Source organism: Phocoena sinus, chromosome 7, assembly GCF_008692025.1.
Source record: "Phocoena sinus isolate mPhoSin1 chromosome 7, mPhoSin1.pri, whole genome shotgun sequence".
Lineage (NCBI taxonomy): Eukaryota > Metazoa > Chordata > Mammalia > Artiodactyla > Phocoenidae > Phocoena > Phocoena sinus.
Window position 1 is genome coordinate 9523677 of NC_045769.1, and position 26896 is coordinate 9550572.

Genomic DNA, 26896 nt, shown 5'->3' on the forward strand with positions numbered 1-26896 from the left:
GTGTTGATTGCATGCTTTCTGCTCTGCTCTTGGGTCCAAATATACCCTCAAATGCTCTATTCCTAGCCAGAGGCAAATGACTGATAATAGCTCTTCCCGAGAGTATTTTCAAATGAAGAGGGGCAAAGTAACAAAGTATCAAGAATAGCAGAAAAGTGACACCCAGTGGGCTGATGCTTCTTGTTCTATCATGATTGTCAAGTGAGCCTTGATGGGGAGGCCACATCAAAGCCAGGGAGTGAAGCGTATGGTGTTTAGTCATGTCTGCTGTGGGTTAGCAAGAGTTACCATGGTAAACACGACACATTGCTAAGCCTGGTGTACAAGGAAGATATCTGTTGTGCAGTTCCTCTGAACTGGGTTTGATTATGACCTCTGCCACTGACTTATGGACTGGGCTCCTGAGAGAATTCAAGAGAAGATGTGAATTAAATGAGAAGGTGTGTGTAAAATGTTTAGAAGAGTGTGGGATGAGAAAGCAGTTGAGCTTTCCTAGACTGTGAATTTTCAAACCTATCTTATTCATCTTTGTATTCTGGCATAATGCCTGGCCCATAATAAGCCCTCCATAAATATTTGGTGAATTAATGTACGTTGCATAGAGAAACAGCTTAAAGGAATGAATCCAGTGGTTGGTTCTGAAGACTCAGGTCAACAAGTAAGGAAAAATTTGTGTAGTCACTGGGGCTTTCCTGAAGTTGCTCTTTATAAGTTTTCCTCCTATTTTTTTAAAAAATAAATTTATTTATGGCTGCGTTGGGTCTTCATTGCTGTGCGTGGGTTCTTACTGAGGTGGCTTCTGTTGTTGCGGAGCACGGGCTCTAGGCGCACAGGCTTCAGTAGCAGTGGTTCGAAGGCTCTAGGGCACAGGCTCAGTAGTTGTGGCGCACAGGCTCAGTTGCTCCACAGCATGTGGGATCTTCCTGGACCAGGGATCGAACCTGTGTCTCCTGCATTGGCAGGCGGATTCTTAACCACTGCGCCACCAGGGAAGCCCTCCTCCTATTTTTTTAAACTTAAAACGTTATTATTAAAGTAAAACAAACACACAGAGAAGTGCACAAATCACAAGGGGACACAGCTCTGTGAATTCTCACGTACCATGTAACCATGATCCGCATAAAAACTGAAGCAACACCAGCTCCCCAGAATGCTGGTATTGCCTTCTCCCATCGTCAGCTATTCCCTGCCCCGAAAGATACCCTTATCCTGACTTCTAACATTATGTATTAATTTTGTTCTATATTTTGTGAGATTCAACTATGTTGTTGCATGGAGTTGTAATTTGTTCATTTTTATTCCAGTAAATGAGTCCACCATAATTTGTTCATCTATTTACCTGATGGATATATTGGTTATTTCCAGTTTTTGGCTATTACAAATAAAATTGCAATGACCATGTGTTTTGGTGCTTTTGATCTGCATTTCTGTGGGATGTGAGTAAAACCTTGCAGTGAAATTGCCAAGTCACAGGGTATGTTTATGTTGGACGTTAGCAGGTACTACTAAAAAGTTATCCAAAGTAGTTGTACCAATTTACATCCTCCCAGCAGTGTCTGCAAGACCCCACCTCCCTGCATCCTTGTCAACACATGTCATTGTCAGCCTTTTTAATTTTAGCCATTCTGGTGGGATGTGTGATATTATTTATTTTGGTTTTAATTAGCATTTCCCTGATGACTAATGCTGATGAGCTTCTTTTCATATATTTACTGGCCCTTTGAATATCCCCTTTAGTGAATTCTCCTCTTATTTTTCTTTTTCCTCTTATTTTTTAAGACTGTGCTTTGCAGTTGGAATTTTAATTTTTAATGAACATATGTTATTGATTTTACTTGCTAGAAGTTATCAAATTCTGGCTCCATAAATCTAGGACTCTATGGTAAACTTGTTGCTAATTTCTTCTCTTTAAGGAGAAAGGTCAGTATTTAGATGTGTATTTTTGATACATTCTCCATCCTCAAGGAGATGTCAGACTTTTGGAATGGCCATCATGTTCCTTCTTTATTTTTTAAATTTATTTTTATTGGAGTATAGTTGATTTACAATGTTGTCTTGGTTTCTGCTGTACAGCAAAGTGAATCAGTTACACACATACATATACACACTTTTTTTTTAGATTCTTTCCCCATATAGGTCATTACAGAGTATTGAGTAGAATTTCCTGTGCTAAACAGTAGATTCTTATTAGTTATCTATTTTATATATATGTCATGTATGTGTATATGTTGATCCCAATCTCACAATTTATCCCTGCTCCGCTCTTTCCCCCTTGGTAACCGTAAGTTTGTTTTCTACATCTGTGACTCTATTTCTGCTTTGTAAATAAGTTCATTTGTACCATTTGCTTTAGATTCCACATATAAGCGATATCATATCCTGTTCTTTCTATCGTGTATTTTAAAAAGTATTTAAAATAAAAAGCAAACATCCTCTTGCTCAGCAAAAACCCAAGTTGGGACCAGTGTTACCGTTTGTCTTTTCTAGGCATCGCTCTGTTGGAGAGAATCAAAATGTCTGCAGGTTTGTAAACACCCAGAAGTGCAGCAGAACCGTGCGCTGAACAGCCTGCCCAGAGGCTCTTTGTCTTGCCTCATCCGAAGGCCCTGGTTCTCATCCAACCCCTGCACCTGGGCTGGGGTCCCTTTGAGCTGACCCCTTGGTTGGACTGTTTGTCCCTGGATGCTGCCTGTTGCCTCACCTTTAGCTCCTGGCTCTGCAGCTGGAAGCCGGTAATGTGCCCCCTGCCACCATCCCTGAGCCCCATTCAGATCCCACAGTGCCGAAGCATTTAGTTCCATCCATGGTCCTTCGGGATTTATTCCCAGAATGTAAGCATGAGTCAGCATCAAAAAAAAAAATCTATTTTTTCTGGAACTGAAAACTATCCGGTGGACCCTGGATTGTGTGGTGAGCATTCCTAAATGTTTGATTTCCAAAATTCACCGTAGTTGATAACCAGATGGTGATACAAAATCCTGAGAGCTTTATAATGCAGTGTAGTAAAAGCTGCAATTATGGGCATTCATTCAAGCAGTTTTCAGTAGAAGAGGGGGCGGGCTCACCTTGGGCTAATTTGTACATTCAGAAAAATGACTGAGCCTGTGCCGCGCTCCCTGATGAACTGTCATGCGTATATAAATGCTGTCTGCCTTGTATCTATTAATTCTCATCTCAGCAGCAAATGGGATCTTTGCTACTGAGTAGTTTTTAATCAGTCTGTGACATCTGCATCTAAATTAATTGGCTTAACCTTGAGAAAAATGATTGCAGTTGGTATGGTTCACAGTTACAAGAATGTCCTTTAATATTCACAGCTCGTTCTTTGAAGGATGCTAGGGACTACGCTTTACCCCCACACACAAAAGATCACATGATGCTGTGATGACGTTGATGGTGACATGGCCCTAATGCTTCAGCTAATGACCAGGGAGAGTGACACGTCAGCCCAGGAAAGCTGGAGCTCTCGAGGCTCAGAGGGAAAAACTCCTGCCTGTTAGCAGCCCCTAAGATTTTCCTTGTAATTTAATTAGTTTCCATAAAATAAATGTGCCTTCTCTTGTGCCCTGTCAGCAAAAATAGGATGTGCACAATCTTTCTTCTGAGCTGCTGATTTTACTCGGAGAACAGTTAAGCCTAACACTTTCTAGATTTCTTTCTTTCTTTGTTTTAAAATCAGCATCCTCTTAGTTCATTAGTGTCTTTGAAAAGATTTCTAACAAATATGTGAAGGGACACACTTGTCCCTTCGGTAGGAGTACGAGACTTGCCCGGTAAGGACATGAGTCCAAACCCTGGCACTATTTTTGGAGATGTGTGATAGGAAAGTACTGCATGTACCAACTAAAATAAAATGATTTTCTGGGTTTAAAATAGCAATTCGGGTGTCAAATTTATCTTTACTGATAAAATAATTAGATGTAGATAACAAAACGCTTCATGTTCGGGATATGAGATAGAAGTCAATCTTTAGCATCACTTCCATCCCTCTTGAATCACTCTGCCCTTATTTAGCTTAACCCTGTCACCTGTCACTCAGCACTGCCTGTGAAGGTGGCCCCACTGAAGCATCTATTTCTCTGCTTCCATCACAAACACCCCCCTACTGCTCGCCCCAACTCAGCCCAGGAAATGGCAACTCCATTCACCCAGCTGTTCAGCACCCACATCTGGGGGTCGTCTTTGACTTCTCTCTCTAAATCATACCCCGTGGCCAGTGCATCCATTGTTGCTTCTACGGCCCCAGTACATCGCAAACTGTCCACTTCTTCCCACCTCCAGCACTGCCCCCTCGTTGAAGCTACTCACCGTCACTTCCCCTGTCTGCTCTCCTTGGCAGTCCCTCCATCCACATGGAGTCACACTGATCTTCTTACGATGCTAATTCAATCGTATAGGTCCCTGGCTTCCCCACTGGAAGAAAAAACAAATCCAAGCTCCACGTCATGGCCCCACCACCCTGGTTTTCTCTAGCTCCCTCTTGCTCGTGTTCCGGCAGCTGGGTTGGGTTTACGTCAGTTTCATGAACCAGCTCCTACAAATACGGAAGAAACTCACAACACAGCAGAACAGGTAGTGGCTCCGAGACTGAGTTTATTGCGCTGCAGACTGTTGGCAATATCTCAGAAGGGGAAAGGCAAAGCTGGATTCTGCAGGGAATCTGAAGTTTGGTTTAAGGCAAGTCTGCAGGGGCTTAATGAGGATTGGGTAAGACTTGTGCTACACCAGGATTTGGATAGGTGGAAACAGCAAGGCGAGTATTTTGAGGCAGAGTTTTAGGGCTTGAACTGTTGGTGGTTTTAATTAAAGAATGGATGGGTCTTTGGGGAAGTTTCTGTAATGGATAATCAAGTTATTTGCCTGGAAAGGCATGGCCTGGAATAGCTAAGTGTTGCCAGGGAAGACTAGGGAATAGTGAAGTCTGTAGAGTCTACACTGCAGATTGTAGGACGCACATGTGTGTGGGTAAGATAGTTTCAACTCAGGTCCAAGCTGTGTATAAGGGTGGATGGTCCTGATTCTCACAATAATCAGTCTACAGAAAAGAAAATATACGTTTCTGAAGTATATGAAAAGATGCTCAGCTTGACTCGTGAAGAGAAATATATTTGAAAACTGAGATATTTTTTTCACCTGTTAGACTTCCAAAGATCAAAAAATTTGATGGAATCTTATGATGGAGAGGAAAACAGGGAATCTTACACATTTCTGGTGGTAATGTCAACTGGTAGAATTTCTATAAGGAGGGCAATCTGACAGTATCTATTAAAATTATAAATGCACATTCCTGCTGTGTGGAATAAAAATGATCACTTGTGAGTATTTATCCAACCAGTCTGCTAATATCCAAAGGAACCAGTGTCCTGTAGAATATATTTTAGGAGGTACTTTTTAACTGGTGATAATTAGTCCTTTGATTTAGATAAAAGTTGCAAATGTTTTTCCTCAGTGTTTTTACTTTGCCTATGGTGATTTTTGCCGTGTGAAATTTTGTAATTTTATGTTGACAAATGTTTTGATCTTTTTTTCAAATGGCTTCTGGATATGTGTCATACTCCCAAGATCATAAAAATACTCTGCCTTGGTTTCTTCTTTTTTGTCTTATTGTTTGGGGGCTTAATTTTGCTTACATTTAAATTTTGGGTCCCTTTGGAGTTTATTTAGGTGTAACTTGTGAGTTATCTATTCAATACTATTATTTTTCCATGTGGTGACTCAGGTTTTTCAATACTATGCATTGAGCAATTCATCCAGCTCATAGCGTATACTGAATTCTCAAAAATATTTAGTTCTCTGGAATCCCTAGTCTGCTTCATAAAGTTTTCCATGCATTCAATGGACCACACTTTTTAAATTATTGTAATTTTGTTTTAGGTTTTGTTAGTCAAGTTAATCTCACCTTGTTGCCTTCTTGTTCAGAAGTTTCCTGACTCTCCTAGATTGTTTATTTTTCCTGTGAACTTTAAAAACAGCTTGTCTAATTCCATTGTCTAAAATCTCATTGGTGAACTAATTTATCATGTTAAATTTACAGATTAGTTTAGGGGCATTTCTATTTTATGATGTTAAGTCTTCCCATCCAAGTGCATGATATGCCTTTATATTTGTTCAAGGCTATTTCGTGTTCTTCAGTAATACTTTAATGTCTTCTTCAACGGGTATTTCACATTTTTGTTACGTTTATTACTAGGTTTTTGTTTGTTTGTTTGTTTCTAATGTAAATGTGAATTCCCCATTTCTATATCTATTAGCTCCTTGTCATTTGTAAATATGAAGGTTTTTGATTCTATATATTTATTTTGTACCCGGACATTATATGGAATTCTCTTATTGTCTGTAATATAATTCCAGTTGGGTTCTCTAGGCATGTAACCATATTGTCTGCATAGAATGATAGCTTTTCCTCCTTTCCAATTTTATATCTGTAATACTTGCTTGGCCTAATACCTCAAGAAGAATATCAGATGATAATGGTGATGGTGTGTGTTGCTTCATTTTCATCTTTAATGAGGTCACGTCTAGTAATCCCTCATTAATCATGGTGCTGACTTTCGGGTGGAGGTAGATACATTGTATTATAAGAAAGTACCCATTTTTTCTCATTTTATTAAGAGTTTTAGCAAGAATTTATGTTGAATTTTATCAAATGCCTTTTCAGCATTTATGAAGGTCATAGGATTTTTCCTTCTTAAATCTATTAATATAGGTGAATAGATGTTATGATATGTAATCATGCTTTTATTTGGGGAATAAACCCCACATGGTCACTTTATATTAATTTTTAAATCATTTGCTGGATTATTTTGCTGAGTTTTAAGGATCTTTACGTCAATTTCTTTTTGGATATGTCTGCTACCTTTGTTGAGTTCTAGTGTCAGCGGTTTATATACTTTATTAAAAACAACAAGATGGGACTGGGATCATATGCTCAGCTACGGGTTGATCTCTGTTACCAGGGGACTGCTCAGGCCTAGATCACATGACCACTCTTGGATCTGGGGGTGGGGTCAGTTTCTTATTTATTGATTTATTAAACCACTTTATTGAGGTATGATTTACATACAAAAAGCTGTACATGTTTAATGTACACAACTTGATGAGTTTGGAGGTAAGTATATATCTGTGAAACCATCACCACAATCTATGCCATAAACATATCTATCACCTCTAACAGTTTCCTCCTGTCCTCTTATTATTATTATTGATAAGAACACTTAACATAAGAGCTACTCTCAGGAAATTTTTAAGTATACAATATAGACTTGTTAACTATAGGCTCCATGCTGTACAGTAGATCTCTAGGACTTATTCATCTTGCATAACTGAAACTTTGTACTCTTTGACTAATACCTCCCCTTTTCCTCCTCCCCTCAGTCCCCAGCAGCCAGCATTCCACTCTTTTCTTCTATGAGTTTGACTATTTTAGATTCCTTATATAAGTGGTATCATGGAGTATTTGTCCTCCTGGGTCTGGCTTATTTCACTTTGCATAATGTCCCCCATGTTCATATATATTGCAGCAAATGACCGGATTTCCTTCTTTTTATAAGGCTGTATAATATTCCAGTGTGTGTGTGTGTGTGTGTGTGTGTGTGTGTGTGTGTGTGTGTGTGTATATATACACATTTCCTTTATCCATTCGTCTGTTGATGGACATTTAGGTTGCTTCTATGTCTTGGATATTGTGAATAATGCTACCTTGATCACAGGAGATTCAGGTATCTCTTTGAGATCCTGATTTCAATGCATTTGGATATATACCCAAAAGAGGGGAATTGCTGGATTATACAGTAGTTCCATTTTTCAGTTTTTGAGGACCATCCGTACTGTTTTCCATAGTGACCATACCAATTTGTTTCTGCCAACAGTGTACCAGGGCTCCCTTTTCTCTACATCCTCGCCAACACTTACTATTTTTTTATAATAAACATCCTAACAGGTGTGATGTGACATCTCACGGTGGTTCTGATGTGACATTCCCTAGTGATTAGTGAGTGATGCAGAGCACCTTTTCATATACCTCTGGCCATTTGTGTGTCTTCGTTGAGAGCTGCATTGATCCGATACCACTGCCCATTTTTAAACTGGGTTCTTTGGATTTGTTGTTGTTGTTACTGAGTTGCAGAGGTTCCTTATACAGTTTGAACATTAACCCCGTATCAGATATGTGGCTTGCAAATATTTTCTCCCATTCCATAGGTTCCCTTTTCATTTTGTTGATTGTTTCCCTTGCTGTGCGGAAGCCTTTCCATTTGACATAGACCTACTTGTCTATTTTTTCTTTTGTTGCCTGTGCTTTTAGTGTTATATCCAAGAAATCACTGCCAACACCACTGTCAAGAAGATTTTCCTCTATGTTTTCTTGGGGTCAATTTCACTTGAAGTACATGAACTCAGAGTTGGATAGGGTTGGTTCCCCCAAAGCAAAATTGGGACCCAGTTACCAAAAGAAGGAGGGGTAATAGGTGGAGAAAACAACAGACCCACCCCAGGCAGAGTTAGCAATAATCCAGCTTGGATATTTCTAGCTGCATTTGCAGTGGACATAGGAGGTTTCTCTGCTGATACTTATGTGGGTCATCAGGAGAACTCTTATTAGCTCTGGATTGACAATGTCCAGGCTCCTTTCATGTGGGAGAATAAACTCCTAATTTGTTTAAGTCATTAAGAAAAACATCTTCCATATGGAAATAAAAGCAGGAAATTTTTTTTATGTCAGCAAAGCCAATGTGGGCAATTCCATTGCCACTGGGGAATGCACTAGAGCTATTTCATGGTGTTCTATTTCAAGGTCGCGGAGTGAATTCAGGAGCAAAGGGGAGGTCTTGAATTGAACCTCCTTATTTTCAAGCCAGTGGATGTAGATTCCTTCTTGAAAACAGTCCTGTATTCCAGTATGGTACATTTCTCTCAATAACAAAAAGTTGGAACCGAAAACAATTATTGAGTTTAACATAGTTCTCATGTTCTCAGGAGTTTTCGTGAAAAGATCTGATTTCCATTTGGTGATAGTCGAAGTGCTTTATGAAATATTTATAGAGGGAAGATATGCTTCCTTGCTGTCTTTTTATTCAAGACTTCTCATTTAACTTGACCTAGATCAAATCAATATTAGAGTAATAATGTAAAAGAAATTAAAACTGTTTTAAACAGCTGCTAGAATAGCAGTTTAATTCAAATGAGGGCAAGCGTACAGGGAAGAAAGTAAACATGAACATATCTTAAACACAGCATTTAGGAATTGTTCAAAGATAATTCAGAGTAAAATAATCTGGATATATATGCTAAAACACTTAAATGACGAATTACAAAAAGGATGCTACTAATTAAAGGAATAAGATAGTAGTTCTGGTACTTGTGACTGGAACATATGCAAATCACATTTATTCTTTGTGAAGATTCTTCAAAGGCACTTAGAACTCCCATGGACTCGGTATTTACATTTTTACACTGCCTTTTGATTTGATTGCCTCTTATGTAGGAGACACTGGGAGCGGAGGAAAGGCAGTATGAGCCTTACTGAAAGAGCATAAACTGTGGACTTCAGAGGACTGGGGTCTCATTCAGGTTCTGCTGCTGCCCAGCCTGGAGCAGTGGTTTGTTTTCTCAGTGCTTCATCCTCCTCTTCAGAAAAGATTGTCAAAGTCCCATCCCATTTTCACATCCTGTAATTCCACAAGTCAGGAGCAGTAGTGCACCTTACAAGGAATGCAAGTGAGCGACAAAACTAAACCTTCAAGAGCCTCCCTCAACAATAAACCGAAGTCCAGCGGTCACTGTGCATCAAACCATATATTCACTCATACATATACATGATACACACAGTATGTATCATAGACACAGGACACATCCCACACACGCGTAATACACATCAAATATCATATATGAAACACACATCATATAGACACACAGATATGATGCATACATCATACGTGCATTATACACATACATACATATACGTATATATATACACACATGTATTGCAGCATCTACCAAGTATCAGCCCTGCATTGCAGGAGATTCATATAGCAGATGCAGAGTACTGCTTCCAAGTGCGGACTCTTCCTCCAGACTCCCGGCCACTCTACCTGCTGGGTGACCTTAGACCTTTTTTTTTTCTTTTTCCTGGTCCCAATGCAGTGAGCCCTTCTCATCAAGTTTTCTGAAAGGCTTGCGCCTGGACAGGACCACATCGAAGAGTTGGTGCCAGTTGGGACCCACCATGTACTGCATCCCTGGGCAGAGGTCCTTTTACTTAACCTCACTGCAGCTCAATTTTGTCCTTTTAAAATTGGGCACAAATCCTAGTTTCTACCTCATGGTGCTGGCATTAGGATTAAATGAGGTAATATGTAAAATACACTAATATTAATGCCCAGTCCATACTCTACTCATCACCACTATCATCCCATTGAATTCTCCCAAGATCTTTATAAAGTACGGTGTTGGTTCAAACTCTCAGCGACTTCCTGGGAGAAATCTGAAACTGGCCCTATAACACAGAGGGCAAGGCAAGACAGAGAAGCGAGGCAGACCACTCCACATTGGTGGATGGCAGCGTTAATAAGTGAGGAACTTATATATGAGGCACATCTTGGGCACTGCAAGACAAAGTAGATCCCTGTATCTACCACCAGAATCTTAAAAGTTGATACAGAGGCCTTAACTAGGTTTAGTCACATGTTCAGTCGAGATGGTCTCAGCGACACCTTCTCTCAAGTCTCCGTCCTTGAAACAGCTCCCTGTGGGGGTGGGTTGAGGGTACATTCCAAGGACGGGAGGGGGTGAGGAGCCTCTGATTGCCTGGGTTCGACTCACAGGTCAACCTGCGGTCCCGTCCCCTGGATGACCGCCTCCAACACAGGTATTTCTGTCTCCATATCACCTTCATATGGCATCTGAAGGTCAGAGTCTAATTTGCCCAACAACATCATGGGTCCTGATACAACTGTTCTGGTCTGAGTAGGCAGTTTGGTGCCGTTCTCTATGGCAGAACATTTTCGCCAGGCAATGTGTTCCCTGTCTGGGTCGTGTGGCTGAGTTTTTCTTTCAAGCTGACTCCAGCTTCAATCCGGCACCCAGACCCACCCTTTGCAGGGGGCAAGAATGTTCCCTTGGGCTTCCCTGGTGGCACAGTGGTTGAGAGTCCGCCTGCCGATGCAGGGGACACGGGTTCGTGCCCCGGTCTGGGAAGATCCCACATGCCACGGAGCGGCTAGGCCCGTGAGCCATGGCCGCTAAGCCTGCGCGTCCGGAGCCTGTGCTTCGCAACGGGAAAGGCCACAACAGTGAGAGGCCTGCGTACCGCTAAAAAAAAAAAAAAAAAAAAAAAAAAAAATGTTCTCTTATAACCTTAGAGGGTAACTGAATGTGGGAAGAGTGAGCAGTGATGACGTCACCGCCTACAGGCAACTCTGGGTGCAGAGAAAGACGAACAGTCCAACTTGCCAATGACTGCAGAAAGCTTAGGTGCTCTGGGGGAGAAGGTGGGTGCTAAATAATTGATAGATGCACATGGGCACAGCTCTGAGCTACTGTGGGTCCATTCCAGACTACCACAATAAAGTGAATATCACAATAAAGCAAGACACAGGAATTTTTTGGTGTCCCAGTGCACATAAAGGTTATGTTTGCACTTTGCTATTGTGTGAAATAGTGTTACGGCTAAAAAAAAAGTCCATACCTTAATTACTTTATTGCTAAAAAATGCTAACCATTATCTGAGCTTCTGGTGAGTCATGGTAGTCACATCAAAGGTCATTGATCACACATCACCGTAACAAATATAACAATAATGAAAAAGTCTGAAATATCGCGAGAATTACCAAAATGTGACACAGACAGGAAGTGAGCAAACGCTGTTGGAAAAATGGTGCCAATAGACTTGCTTGAAGCAGGGTTGCCGCAAATCTTCAATTTGTAAAAGACGCGGTATCTGTGGAGCACAGTAAATTGAAGTGCAACGAAGGGCGCTATGCCTGTATGTTAGCACCTGTGGAACTCCAGGTGAGCTGAAGGTGGTATATCACCCCATGTAGTTCCTGTTTGGATCTTAGTTCAAATTTTGGGAGGTGATACCAGGTAACTTTTGTGGTTTTTTCTAAAGATGAGATTCTTAGTCTATGGATCATCACACCGTGTATCAGGCTGGCATTCCCACAGGATGCTCTGGAGGTCACAGAGCATAGGAACCTCATTATTAGAAGGAATGTTACTCTCACTGAGCTCAGTGCTTCCCAAATGGCTGCCCACGAACCTGGGCTGGCCTGGGAAGATGTTTTTCTCCTGTTGTGACAAAAAGCAAAACATAAACACAGTTGTGTTTGCATTGGTTTGTAACATTTTTGTAACATCTAAAGTATGCTGCAGTTGGGTTGTAACTCTGGCGTACATCCGTGAAAAAAATGAGCCAAATTGTTTCTTAAAATGTCTCTGTTCCATCAAATTCAGAGGCCCTGGAATCCCGAATTGGACCCAGCCTTCTATCTCACAGGAATAGCACATGTGAGATAGCAGGTCAAGCTGCATGGCTCATTGGGAACAGTCAGTCCTGCCTTGCCACTTTCTTGTATGTGGTCTGGAGTTTTTAACACCGCTGGGGCTCAGTGGCTTAAAATGACGATGGTTTATGTCTTACACCACATGCCCATTGCAGGTTCCTGTTGCTTCACCACACTGCGCTCCCTCAGGGACACCGGCTCCACCTTTTGGAATCTTGATGATCCCCATGGTCACGTGAGTGACCATGCACTGAATTTTAAAGGCTTCCGACTTTAAAGGCTTCAATTCAAGCACTGAATTTTAAAGGCTTCAGTCTAGAAGTGGTGCATGCTATTGCCCCTTATATTTCATTGGCCAAGACAGGTCATGTGATTACACCTAACTTCAAGAGGGCAGGAAGGTACAATCCTACAAAGAAGTTCTTGGAAGGAGTAGAGGTAGAAATATTGGCAAATAGCAGTTAAGGCCAAACACACAGTTGTTCATTAATATTCCATTTTCTTTATTTTAGCTCAGCATTTTAACTGGCTGAAATATTTTTATATCTTGATTCTGGTATGAATTGTATTAGCTGCCAAATTTTGAGAGTCTATGGCATTTCGCTAAAAACTTCCTCCAGCCTGGTAGTGATTCACTGACTAGTACATCCAGACTACAGTTGTTCAAAACGGTTTCAAGTCCACTTTCTCCATAAGGGGAATCATGGAGAAATTCTGTAACAGTCTTTGCTGAAATCACAGCAAAGACACATTGTTTGGGTATTTTGCCCTTGATTTATTAAAGTAGGGTCTCTATCAAAAAAGGAAATAAGGTGGGTTAGGGGGGAAGATTTGATGTTCTGTAAGTTTGGAATAATATGAACCAAAGGTCTGGATAATTGAATTTTAGTTTTCATTTAAACATAGAGCCAACATTATTTTAATAACTTCGGTTAATAAGACACGATAATGTATTAGTTGGACTCTTTGCTTAGGTATTTGGAGGTCTTGCAGATGGCTGGAAACTGTCAGCCAAGTACCAAATCAACCTTCAGAACCAAAGAAAAGACCCAGTTCTCCGAGAGTGATAACAGTAATAATAATAGTGAACACTTGCATGGTATTTACTGTGTGGACGTTTTGAAGCCAGGGCACATAATGCCATGTCCAATTGTTCAGAACTAATCACATAGCTCCTCTTATAACCAAGGGGGCTGGGAGATTTAGCCTTCCTTTTTAGCGTGGAGAAAAATGGTCTTGAATTGTCTCTTTCATAATACGCCTTTTTTTTTTTTTTTTTTTTTTTTTGCGGTACGCGGGCCTCTCACTGTTGTGGCCTCTCCCGTTGCGGAGGCACAGGCTCCGGACGCGCAGGCTCAGCGGCCATGGTCCACGGGCCCAGCCGCTCCGCGGCATGTGTGATCTTCCCGGACCGGGTCACGAACCCATGTCCCCTGCATCGGCAGGCGGACTCCCAACCGCTGCGCCACCAGGGAAGCCCGAGAATATATATATTTTTAAAAGTTCAATATTAGCTGGAAAATTCAGAAATCAGCATCCAAAAAAATAAAACCACTGTTAGTTCTTCCGTATGTCAAAGTGATATGAAATTCACCCACAAGGGAGGTGGTTAGGGCAAAAACATAGTAAACAGAAGTGTGATTTAATTAGCCCACGAACTTTCGTACACTTCATGTTGCTTCATTTGTTGCGTGTGTGTTAATGGAAAGGCATGAGCAGCACTTGTCCATTATTCCAGGATTTAAGGTAAGAAAAGTTAGTTTCAGGAAAATGCACACTCCAGGGGCACAGAAAGTGGAAGAAACACCTGATCGATGAGACAAGTACCAGCAGAGGGTGCTGGTGTGGCACAAAATTAAGATTTTTTAAAAAGAGGAGGTCTGGGCTAGAAGACAGCAGGTGTGAGGGAATGTAATAACTGTTTGGTCCGCTTGGAGGTATGAATTTCCCCGCTGCATGAAGATCTGTCTGGGTTTCAGTGATTTCTTGTGATGGCCACATGGATTTAGGCATCTCCTAAAGCACAAACGCCTGACACTTGCTCCTGTGTCTGAGCGAGACTGGGAGAGGCTGTGCAGTTTGGCTCCTGTCTGCACTGGAGACTTTCTATCAGCCCCTGGCTGCTCGTCTGTGGCACCTCCATGCTGGGGTTCATGTGCAGTCTCTACTTTCTTATTTGCCCAGCTTTTACAAAACTATATTTGTGGCGCCCTAGAAAATTTGCCAAACTGTTAATCCAAGAGGGTCCATTTTCTTCTCTCACGTGGCCACCCTGAAGACAGGGTGACCAGTTCCTGGGAGCCTATACACAGCAGAGGCTGTGAAAGGTCGAGGAGGTGGGGGGGACGAGGTGGGGTGCGTTTCCTCAGCAGCGCCTGACCTCCTTGGCTGTCAAACTACGAAGAGCTCGATAGTAAAACGCGAGCAGTGCCTTCTCGAACCTGCTCTTCTGAACTGCTCTTTCAGAAAACTGACATTGTTCTGGGCTGGCAGTCAAGTGACCCACTGGGGTCCAGTCCAGCCTGTCCTGGGCCTCAGTTTCCTCCTCTGTTCAGCAACAGGGTTAGACACTCTGATCCCGAGGCCTCTTTCAGCTCTCGCGCGCCACAGTCAGACACCTCTGAGGCGGCGCGGCCGGTTCCGCCCTCCGGGAAGGGCCCGCGAGAGGGGAAGCTCTCGGTCAGCACCAAGGACAAGGGCCCCGGGGCGCGCTGCGCAGACGCAAGGTCACTTCTTAGCCAGTCCCGCTCCTCTGCGGGTGTCTGGGCGCCAGGGTTTGGAGGCGGCGCGGGGAGGGCCGTGTGTGCTGAGGAAGTGGTGAAAGCTGGGGGAGCAGCCCCGGGGAATGAAGTAAGGCCGGGCCCCCTGCGATCTCGCAGATTCTGCGCCAAGAGGCCGAGGGCGGTTCCTGCCAGTCGGGCGCGGCGCCCCCCGCCCGCCCCTGTCCCGGCCCTTGGCGGGCGCAGCGCTGCTCTGCACCTGGAGGCCCCGTAAAGTCCTCCCCGCGCCTGCGTTGACCTCCTCCAACCCCTTTCCCTCCCGAGCCTCGCCTTAGCTCCCCGCCGGGGCCGCGCCGCCACCACTGACCTCTCGAGGTTCTTTTGGACACACCCACGACTCTGACCGCACCCCTCTGGGCTGGGGGGCCCCGGACGGCCTTTCTGCTCCCCCTGGCTCAATTCCCTGTGGGGGAAGGGTCCTCACGACCCTCTCCTCCCACGCACAAGCCCGGCGCCCCGCCCCCGCTTGCCCCCGCCCACAAGCCCCGCCCGCCGTTGCCCCGGGAACCGCGGATCCCGCAGCTGCAGGAAGCGCCCGGCGCCGCGGAGCAGTTCTCGACGCCAGCACCGCCGCTCCCGCCGCCAGGCCGCCGCCGCGCCTCAGCCCCCGGCTCCCGCTCCCGCGCCCGCTCCGTCGGCCATGCTGCCGCCGCCGCGCCCCGGCGCCCGGTGCGCAGCTGCTGCCCGCGCCCGCCGTGCTGCTGCTGCTGCTGCTCGGCGCGGGGCCCCGCAGCGGCTGTCTGGCCAGCCCGGTGCCTGCCGCGTCCTTGTCCGTGTCGGGGCCATGCGGCGCACAGCCCTGCCGGAACGGGGGTGTGTGCACCCCGCGCCCCGCGCCCGGCCCGCAGTCCCCGGACGCCGCCGGCGACCCCGGCTACAGCTGCACCTGCCCCGCCGGGATCTCTGGCGCCAACTGCCAGGTGAGTGGACGCGGCGGGCGCGGCGGCGGGCTCGGCGGCGGGCGCGGGCCGGGGACCCGCAGCCTCTCCCCGCCGGCCACTGCGCGCTACCCGGTGCGGAGCTCCAGGGTGCCTGACAGGAGCTTTTCCCCCTTCGGGTAGGGGATGGATCTGGCCTCTCGGCCCACGTGGACGCGGACCCCTGGCCGACCTTGCAAGTGTCGCTTCTCTGCCCACCCTGGTACTCCGGCCGTGCCGGCCCGGGGTTCTCGGAGCGCGCCGCCTCATGGCCTGGCAGCCACCCTAGCTAGCTAGCTCTGGTACTCCTGGCACGACCATTAGCCGCCAAGTGGCGCGCCCATCTCGGCCCGGGCCGAGCCACACTCCGCCAGAGCCGGGTCTTGGTACCCGTTCTGGCAGCGCAGAGGGACCAGCTCCAAGCGTCCCTGGCGGGGTTCATGTCCAGGTGGCCCCCGTTCCTTGTCCCGCCGGATCCTGCGTGTGTCGAGGGTGAGCCGTATGGGCGGCAGGGAGTGGCGGGCTCCGTGCCCAGGGGTCGGGCATTTTCCTTCCTTTCCAACACCCTTGAGGGCTCTAACAAAGCCACCGGAGGCCGAGAGGTCAGCTGCCTCCCCGCGGCCTGCGACCAGCCCTTTCTGAGCTTAGGAGGAGTGTTGGAGCAGCAGGAAGCATTGGAGGGGACGTTGCGAGTTGGGCTTGTTGTGTCGCCTTCCCTGCTGGACGCTCCTGGAGGCGCATGTTTGGGGTAGGCAGCCAGGGAGTGAGCTGGGCACCGGGAAGCTTCAAGGAAGCGTGGGGCCATGCTAGGGATGGGAGATGCCCAGCTGCTAACCGTGGATTTGGGATTTCCAGGAGAATTTGGCAGATAATAAACAAGGCTGGCTTACAAGTTTGTTAAAAGCTCGGTGAAACCTACTAACCTATTAACACCAACATTTTCAGTAGGCTACTCGGCACACAGTGTGTGCAGGTAGAAAATCCCCAAGTCTCTATTCCAGGGCAGGGCAAGTGATGGATTTATCTGAAATTATCAAATTCAACCAAGTGAATGTGGAACGTATAAGGGATCAGATGCTTTCTTTCTTACATATGGAGTGGAGGAGTTTGTTTCATATAAATTTGATAAAATGCCCCAAGAGTTACTTTGAAAACGCTCAAATGCACTTCTATTTCTTTGGGTAAGAGGCCAGTATTTTTTAATATAGTTAAATGGGATTGAGAAACTTGACCTTGACAGACAATTTTTGCTATTTCCTAGAATCTGTTTTTCCTCAGTAGTAGCAAATTATCAAGCTGAATCTATCTTTTCAACGTTGTGTTCTTCTTTGTTAATTGGTTCCAATAAGCTTTAATTCCCTCAAAGGAGATGATGCTGACGATTAGGAGTAGGGTAATGATGAGAGCGCGCTACGAGCCCGCGGAGTTCATCTGGAGAATGAGGACTCTTTGGGGAAATGCCTGCTGGAGCCGCACGAACCATTAGGACAGAATCTTGCTTACTAATCTCCCCTGTTGACTGATGATCTATATGACTTTTACTGGAGAAGTGAGTTGCCTGAATGCTCCTGTCAAACCACTCTCATATTTACATGTCTGAAATCTGTCCTTGAAAGAAACAGTCAATTTGGATTCAGAGCGTAGTAGACATGGACAGGAGAAGGTAGGTTAGAGTGCACATCAGTTTAAGTAAATGGGAAGAAAGACTGGAAATTTGGGATTTAACCCAACTCTGAGACTTTTTTTTTTTTTGGTGATTCTAAAAATAGAAGAAATCTTCAGGAAAGGGGAAGACCTCTTTATTGCTTCCTAGAGATGACTCAGAGAAGCGTAAATTTTTTTTTGTCCTAAGTAGTGTTTTGATATATAATGTATTCATTCAGAAATGAGTCATGAACTAATACACAAATATTGCAGAACTAACTAGTTCAAAACAGATTCGGGCTTCTAGGTCCTTCTGAGGCAGTCTTAGCTCTCTGAATGCTGCCCACCTGAGGAGAAGCAATACTGGGTTGGGAGTTCCGAGTTGAAGAGAGCTGGCGTAACTAATTCTAACAGGAAAGCTGAGCAAATTTGGAACCTGATCTGGTTCTGGCTTGGTTACCCAGAAGAACTTAAACTGAGATGATTCAGAGCCTTGTACACCCATAAAAAATTGATTCCTGATCATTTTAATTTAATCTTTCATGTTCTTGCATTAACACTTGAGACTCTCATTTTCTGTGGGGAGAAAAAGGCAGTCTCAATAGAGAAGTTAAACAGAGGGGAAAAAACCCCTTACACATACTCAATTACAGATAAGGGAAATGGATGTTAGCCGTTGCAGACAGTGTGCTTGCTGAAACAGAATCGCATGCTCGCTGGGTAAATTGAAAATGGAATTTTACCTGTTCGTGAAGAGAATTCTGTAGATAGCAAGTGTCACCCCTCCCCCAACTACAAAGATAATGTTAGCAATGAAAACATTGGAACCTAACTCTGAAGTCCTCCCTCCCTCCCTCCCCTCCCCTCCCTCCCCCCTCCCTCCCCCTCCCTCCCTCCCTCCCCCTCCCCTCCCTCCCTCCCTCCCCCTCCCCTCCCTCCCTCCCTCCCCCTCCCCTCCCTCCCTCCCTCCCCCTCCCCCTTCCTCCCTCCCTCCCCCTCCCTCCCTCCCTCCCCTCCCCCTTCCTCCCTCCCTCCCTCCCCTCCCCCTTCCTCCCTCCCTCCCTCCCCTCCCCCTTCCTCCCTCCCTCCCTCCCCCTCCCTCCCTCCCTCCCTCCCCTCCCCCTCCCTCCCCCTTCCTCCCTCCCTCCCTCCCCCCCCTCCCTCCCTCCCTCCCCTCCCCCTCCCTCCCCTCCCCCTTCCTCCCTCCCTCCCCTCCCCCTTCCTCCCTGCCTCCCTCCCCCTTCCTCCCTTCCCCCCTCCCCCTCCCTCCCTTCCTTCCTTCCTTCCTTCCTTCCTTCCTTCCTTCCTTCCTTCCTCCCTCTTCTCCTTCCCACCCCCTCCTCCTCCTTTTTTCAGTATGTGTTTAAAATTAAGAAAACCATGAACCACTAGTTGGGATTAAAATGGATTAAGGCTGTCTTCAGCTTTTGTGTGGTCAGCTGGCTGGTGTTTGGGCAAGCCCCTGGGTCCAGGCGGTGCTTCTGGTATCACCCAGCGATAGGAACTCACAAAATCTGGGAACTGTGTGGTGTGAAGGAGGATGTGTGCATTTGAAGCTGAGCTGCTGCCCTTGAACCTGCTGTGACAGGTGATCGAAACCGAGTCTCAGGTTCCCATCTTCGAGGATGGGATCTACCTCACAAGGTTGGTGATGAAGAGTCTGATTCTGTTTTTTGATGTTTGACTGCTGACAGCCTTTAAGCCACACCTGTCCCTCTTCCCCTTCTGCCCACATGGAGGCAAGCTGATTAGAAAGCCTAGGTGTTCTTTCCTTTGGTGCTGGTGAGAGGATCAAACCGTGCAAGCCCCTGTTCATGCTTAAGATACATCTTTTCTAAGTCCTCTAACACACTTAGACCTATTAAATCATGAGCATTCAATGGATTCTAAAAATGTATATGCAAGAGGGAAGAGATATGGGGACATATGTATATGTATAGCTGATTCACTTTGTTATAAAGCAGAAACTAACACACCATTGTAAAGCAATTATACTCCAATAAAGATGATAAAAAAATAAAAATGTATATGGAAATCTAACCTACAGAGAAATGATGACAATGATGACTGTGATGATGGTGATTGCTAACTCTTTTCTCAAGCACTTGCCACGTGCCAGCAATGTTTCAGAGGCTTTACAGATATAGTTCCCCAATCCTCACGGTGTCCTATGAGCTGGGTGCTGTAACCATCCCCATTATTTAGATGAAGTGCAGAAAAGTTAAATGAGAGGCCCAAGGTCACCCTGTTAAGTCAGTGTGGGATTTGAACCAGTTAGCTGGCTTGATGTAGAGCTGTAGAGTCCGAATGGTGTGGAGATGAAAGTCCAGTCCTGGCCCTGTTATTTTTAGCTGTGTGACCTTAAATTAGCGCTCTAACCTCTTTGAGTCTTACCAGTAAAAAAAGGGATGGAGTGATTTCTGCGGCTGGGTTTGCATTAAAACACCTGGTTTTGCTCTGAAACACAGTTTGATGGCTGTGCCCAGCTGGAGTGAAAAGCCTGATAAAGACACAGCAAATTCCCCTTATGCTACCCACCAAGCAAGACCTTCACTCAGAGTTAGAATTGTAGGTCCTGGCTGAAGTTATTTTTACCGTGATGACAAGCATATGGACACTACATAAAAGAAACATAAGTATTTCTGATGGGTTTGAAAAAACTTCAAACTTCAAATTAAAAAAAATTGAGGCTGCTGTTCTTGCCTTTCTGTTTCATTTGGGGAAGCAGGCAGGTATCAGAGGTGGCAGCTGCTGGACCAATTTTTCTTTCCGGGTGAGTGGTACAGGAACTCCTCCCTTCCATTGGGCCTTCCATCGAAGGTAGAGATGATTTAAATTTGTATTATTTGTATTATTTTGTTTTAATCCAGCTTTTTTAATGAATTAATTCTTTGCCAGATATTCAAGCAGTCAGACACCTGTTTGTTTCTTCATGTTCTCTAGGAATCTTATCCTTTGGGATTAGAATGAAAATGTGTCGGTTTCTGCACTTGGAGGAAACAGGGGCTTGTGTAGCTGCTTTTTATGTAGTTTTACCCACTAAGCTGATTCTACAACCCTCTCTTTGATTTAACATGGAACTTGAAACAATGGTTCTGCTTCAGATGAATCCATTTTGAGTGAAGTTTGCTAACAAACAACAAGAAAGAATTCTAGCTCTTTGCACAGCTTCAGCCTTCTCTGCTGGACTTTTTGCACATATGCACACACACGCATACCCACACAAACTCACATTGTGATACGTGCAAAATCTCCTATATTAGCTGTCAAGAGACGTTGCTTCTTTCTCTGGCTTTTCTACTAACTTTTTGTGACCTTGGGAGAGCAATTGAACATCCCTGGACTTCAGTGTTCATATCTCCAAAATGGACTAGAATGCTTGTCTTATTTTCTTTCTAGAAAAGATGCAATTAATAAAGGGGACATTGTGAAATTTTTTTCGATAAATATAAAGGAGGATGGGAGAATGGATTTAAAACATTTTGAAAAAAAGTAAAATGTTGCACAAATACAAGGTATACTACCAGGAAAAGGATTATCTGTTTCTCATATAAGATATGATTACACCAGTCTATTCAGTGCCCGTGATTGTTTTCCTTCAACGAACAGACCCAGCTTTTTCTCCCTACTAGGATGAGTTATGCTACAAGATCAGTTTTAAAAATGAAAAAATTCATTGTACTGAAATTTTGATAAATGTATATAGTTCTTTTTATTCTGAAATAGACAAATAGTTTCTCAGAAAATTCTCAGTGACTTTGTTTCCTTTTGAAATAAATGAAGGAAGCTCATCAGAATCCTTTGAACACTTTTAATAAAGGAAAGAAACAGTTGTTTTCCTTGGTATTATGAAAATGGAGTGATTTTCTTATTTAGTTTATCTGATGAATTCTTAGGAAACATCATTTTTCTCAATTTGGCCACCTGACGCAAACACATTTCTGTCTTCAGCTTCTTTGCTTAAGCTTCTCATGTGACACGGTACCATCCAAAATGCTTTTGTTTATGCCCTCATTTCAGGCATCAGACAGGAAAGAAAACCTATCTGAGGCCGAAGAGTATTTGAGTCAGAAAACCGAATGGCTGAGCTGTATTTTTAGATCTTCTTACCGATCCAGGAGGCAGCTGTGGTCAGCGCTGCCCAACCCAGAGGCAGGGACTATAGAATCTTGCCCCCCAGACAGAAAGTCCAACAGCACAGTAAAGTTTGTGGATAGAATTTCTTTATATTTCCTCCTTCCTCCTTCACCTACACTGGTGCCGAACCCTGGCTGCCTGTAGAGTCCCCCAGGAGCTTTAACAAAAATGAGTGCCTGCGTCCCACTGTCCCACATCCCCCAGGTTCTGACTTAATTGGTGGGGCCTGGGCACCTGTGATTTTTAAATGTCCTCCAAGTAATTCTGTAGGACCAGGGTAGGGAAGCCCCCGCTAGACTCTGGTCATCTCCCCTGACAGCCTGCCCAACATGTAGCCTGTGGCAGAGAAAAAGAATACAGTCCCACATGCTCTTGGCCCTTCTCATCCAAGAGCATCCAGAGCCTGGAATTTCTGGCCCACACTTTCCTCCAGTGGCAAAGATTTTGCATCTCAAAGTGGACTTGAAGTCTCCACGAAGGTGGTATGTGATGCAGTGTTGAGTCCAGATGTGGGAATCAGACCTAGGGTGGACTCTGTCCTCGGGGAAGTAATTAGTTTTTCTGCAGCGTGGTTCCCTCATCTGTGAAAATGGGACCCTGATGTCAACCTTGAAGGTTTTTGTGGCTTAGAAAAGTATCTAGTCCAGTGACTGGCCAAGAGGAGACACCTACTAAAAGGTATCCATTGTGCGTATCTGTAAGAGGACTCGTTTATTTCATGTTTTTCCCTTGGACCAAAAAAAATATCTTTCTTTCTTACCCGTTTTCCAAAGAGACTAAAATTCCACCAGTGGAGATTCATTTCTTTGGTTGTGATGTATCAGATGCTAGAAAACTGGGATTTTGCTGCTGACTCCCTACAGCATTCACTTCTGTTAGTTCCTCCTCTGTACCCCCCTTACCAGGTGGGTGTCAAAAACAGTAAGAGAACAGTGTGGACTGAGCATGCGCTGGCCACCTAGCCTTTTGTGGAATCATTCATTGCTTCATTCGAACACTGACCTGTCTTCGGTCAACACTCATACTGTGAGTCTTAGTGCAGTTGTCTTTAAGAGGAGGGGGCTGGGCTTCCCTGGTGGCGCAGTGGTTGAGAGTCCGCCTGCCGATGCAGGGGACGCGGGTTCGTGACCCGGTCCGGGAAGATCCCACATGCCGCGGAGCGGCTGGGCCCGTGAGCCATGGCCGCTGGGCCTGCCCGTCCGGAGCCTGTGCTCCGCAAGGGAGAGGCCACAGCTGTGAGAGGCCCGCGTACCGCAAAAAAAAAAAAAAAAAAAAGAGTAGGGGCTTCTCTAAGTCACCCCTCCCTGCTCCCCAGGGTGAGTGAGGGCAGAGCAGGACCCCTGACAGGGCTGTAAGCTTCAGGATTACAGGAGCATCAGGCACCGGACAGCAGACAGGCAACCAGCCAAGAATGGTTTTAACATTTTAAAATGGTTGGAAACAAATCAAAATAAGAATCAGAGTTTGGGACACATGAAAATGATATGAAATTCAAATTCCTTTTTTCAAATTCCTCAAATTCAAATTTCAAATTGAAATTCAATCAGGCTTTATGGAACACAGCCACGCCCATTCGTTTAAGTAGTATCTGCTGGTGGGCTCCACCAGCAGAGTAGAGCAGTTGCAACAGACTATGGATTGTAAAGCTGAAAATATTTATCTGGCCCGTGACAAAGGAAGAGCTTGGCTGAATGTTTCCGTAAACGTTGGTGGAAAGAATGTATTCTTCCGTTTTTATTTGACTGAGCTAAATAAAGGCTGCTCCCCCTTCCCCTTCCCTTATCCTCACTCTGTCCTTTCTTCTCCAGGGGTGTCTATAGCCAGGCTCTAGGGCCAGCCACTAAGGCTGGATGCAGTGGGAGATATACCAACGGATAAACAGAGTCTTTGTCTTCCATCTCAAGAGTCATCCTGGGCAGACTTTAACTTTTCATTGTACATCAGACCTTGTTTAATATGTTTGGACACTGAAGTTAGTTTACTTCCAGGGAGGCGTGTGTGGTAGGGAAAGGAAACACCTGCTGTAGGTGTTTGGGGTGTGAATTTAGAGGTTTAGAATCCGCACTTGGTCACTACAAGCTTATTACCTTTTTTTTTTAAATTTTTATTCATTTTTGGCTGCATTGGATCTTTGTTGCTTCACGCAAGCTTTCTCTAGTTGTGGCGAGCAGGGGCTACTCTTCATTGCGGTGTGCGGGCTTCTCGTTGCGGTGGCTTCTCTTGTTGCGGAGCACGGGCCCTAGGCCCACGGGCTTCAGTAGTTGTGGTGCGTCAGCTTCAGTAGTTGTGGCTTGTGGGCTCTAGAGTGCAGGCTCAGTAGCTGTGGCACACGGGCTTAGTTGCTCCATGGCGTGTGGGATCTTCCCGGACCAGGGCTTGAACCCGTGTCCCCTTCATTGGCAGGTGGATTTTTAACCACTGTGCCACCAAGGAAGCCCCCCCGCTTTTTTTAATTGTTCAAAATTTAATCATGACCGATTTTATAAAACACAAATTCAACAATTGTAATATTATTATGCTGAAATGTCTACTTATATTTACTTATATTTGCAAACTTTTTGTTATTGTTTGTCCTTCTTGCTTCTTAGGAGCTTATTAGCTTTCTTAACCTCAATTCCTCATTCATTCGTAGGATGTTTGGAAGGATGAACAGAGTAGCTCGTAATCCCCCTGGCACAGAGTTGGCCCTCTGTGCATACGAACTGCTATTTCTGTAAAAGTGGATACCACTCTCCATTTCATGGCTAAGGAAACTTGCCTGGGGTCATACAGCTCGGTGACAGCATTGGAGAGCTGGGCGCCAGCGTTGGGGCTTCAAGTATAATGTTTTTGCTATTATTACACTGCATTTGCCTCAAACTGCTCCTTGTTGTGACTTTCAAAGTGAGTGCTGGAGGGGAACCAGAGGAAAAATTGGTAGCGGTGCCAGTCCTGGCAGTTTCAGTTTCTGCAGGGATGCTTTGGGTTTGTGTAACGTTAAGGTTTTTCTTTCTTAAGAGAGAGAAATGGCATAGGGCTTTTGAAAAAGAGTGAGGATTTGTGCAATGAAATAAGTGTACTTAAAGGAAAGGCGCTTGAAAAGGAAAGGCGCTTGGAAAGAGAAATGTCTGCTATCTTTTGCTAAGCGTTCCTGAAAGCTGGCACATCCTTTAGAATTCCAATGCTGACAATTATCTGCTGCTTGTAATTAATTTAAAGGAGCATTTGTAATTACTTTTGGGTTTCAGAGGCAGATTGAAACTCCTTTAGGGAAGGCATTTTGTGGTGGAAGTGATTACCTGAGATGGAAAGGATCTAGTCCCTCTTTTCCATGGGAAATCAGAACCCCAGAGTCTGTAGTAAATGGGCTGATATCTGCCCAGTGGAAGGACAGCCCAGTAAGGATGATTGACAGTCTCTGACAGTGTTCAGGTCAGATTTCCAAAATATGTTATTTGGAGCAAAATCCCATCCTTAATTTTTAAGCAAAGTGAAATGTATTAGAATGGGAAAAATGTTAAGTATATCTTCAGTATATTACCCAAGAAAGGGAACATTTTTTCTAGAAAATATGAAAAGAAAACCAAACTCTCTAACTTCAAACTGACCTTCCTGATTACTCCTTACACAAAGGATTTTCAGTCTCTTTCAAAAATTAAGGTATAATTGACATACAGTAAAATTCACCCCTTTAAGCCTTCAGTTCTATGATTTTTGAAATATAGTTGTGTAACTGTCACTACAATTAGGTTATAGAATAGCTCATCACCTCCATAAATTTCCTCATGCCCCTTTGTAGTAAACCCTCTCCCCAGGCCCAGCCCCTGGCCTCTGCTGGTCTGATTTCTGTCCTTACAGTTTTGCAGTTTCCAGAATATCATATAAATTAAACCACACAACATGTGTGCTGCTTCTATTAGTGTAATACTTCTGAGGTTGCATGCATCAATAATTTCTTTTTATTGCTGAGTAGTATTCCATTGTATGGATATACCGCAATTTCATTTATCCTTTCACCGATTCATGACATTTGGGTGGTTTCCAGTTTTTGCTGATTATGAGTAAAACGTCCATGTACAGGTCTTGAAGTGTACATGTTTTCATTTCTCTTTAGTAAGTACCTAGGAGTGGGATTGCTGGGTCATGCGTAAGTACATGTTAAACGTTATAAGAAGTTGCCAAGCTGTTTCCCAGGATGACTATGTCATTTTGCATCCCAATCAGGATTAAATGAGAGTTCCAGTTGCTTGCATCCTTGTCAGTTTTTGGTATTGCTGGTGATTTAGATTTTAGCTATTGTAATAGGTGTATAGTGGCATCACATTGCAGTGTTAATTTGCATTTTCGTAACAATAGATGATACTGAGCATTTTTTTATGTGCTATTGGCCATCCATACCTTTTTTTTTTTTTTGATGAAGTGTTTGGTTCAAATGAGTTATGAGAGTTCTTTCTAGATTTTGGATGTACATCCTTTATAACATATGTGACTTGCAAATATTTTCTCCCAAATTGTGGCTTGTCTTTTTATTTTCTTGACAGTGTCTTTTGAAGGGCAGGTTTTTAATACTGGTGAAGTCTAATTTATCCATTTTTTTCTTTTATGGTGTGTGCTTTTTTGTGTCCTCTCTAAGAAATCTTTGCTTAATCCAAGGTCACAAAAAATTTCTCCTATATTTTCTTCTGGAATTGTATTGTTTTAGGTGTTACATTTAAGTCTTTGACCCATTTAGAGATAATATTTGTATTTGTATGTGGTGCAGTGTATGAGTAGTTTTTATTCATTTTTTTGGCATATGGATATCCAGTTGTTCCAGAAATATTGTTGACAGGATTGTCCATCTCCGCTGAATTATCTTGGCACCTTTGTTGAAAATTGTTCAGCTATACGTATGTGGGTCTGTTTTATTCCATTCCATTGACTTTATATATCTATCCTT

The 26896-nt window shown here is 44.3% G+C and overlaps 1 protein-coding gene across 1 annotated transcript in view; it reads left to right on the plus strand.

Annotated features, from left to right (window-relative positions):
• Positions 1–12621: 12621 nt before the first annotated feature.
• The window catches only part of DNER (delta/notch like EGF repeat containing), a 324602-nt gene continuing 310327 nt past the window's right edge, over positions 12622–26896 (plus strand). The window contains exons 1-3 of the mRNA XM_032637757.1: positions 12622–12735; positions 14967–15490; positions 15696–16200. Of these exons, the coding sequence (XP_032493648.1) occupies positions 12622–12735; positions 14967–15490; positions 15696–16200 (1143 nt within the window). The remainder of the gene's footprint in view (positions 12736–14966; positions 15491–15695; positions 16201–26896) is intronic.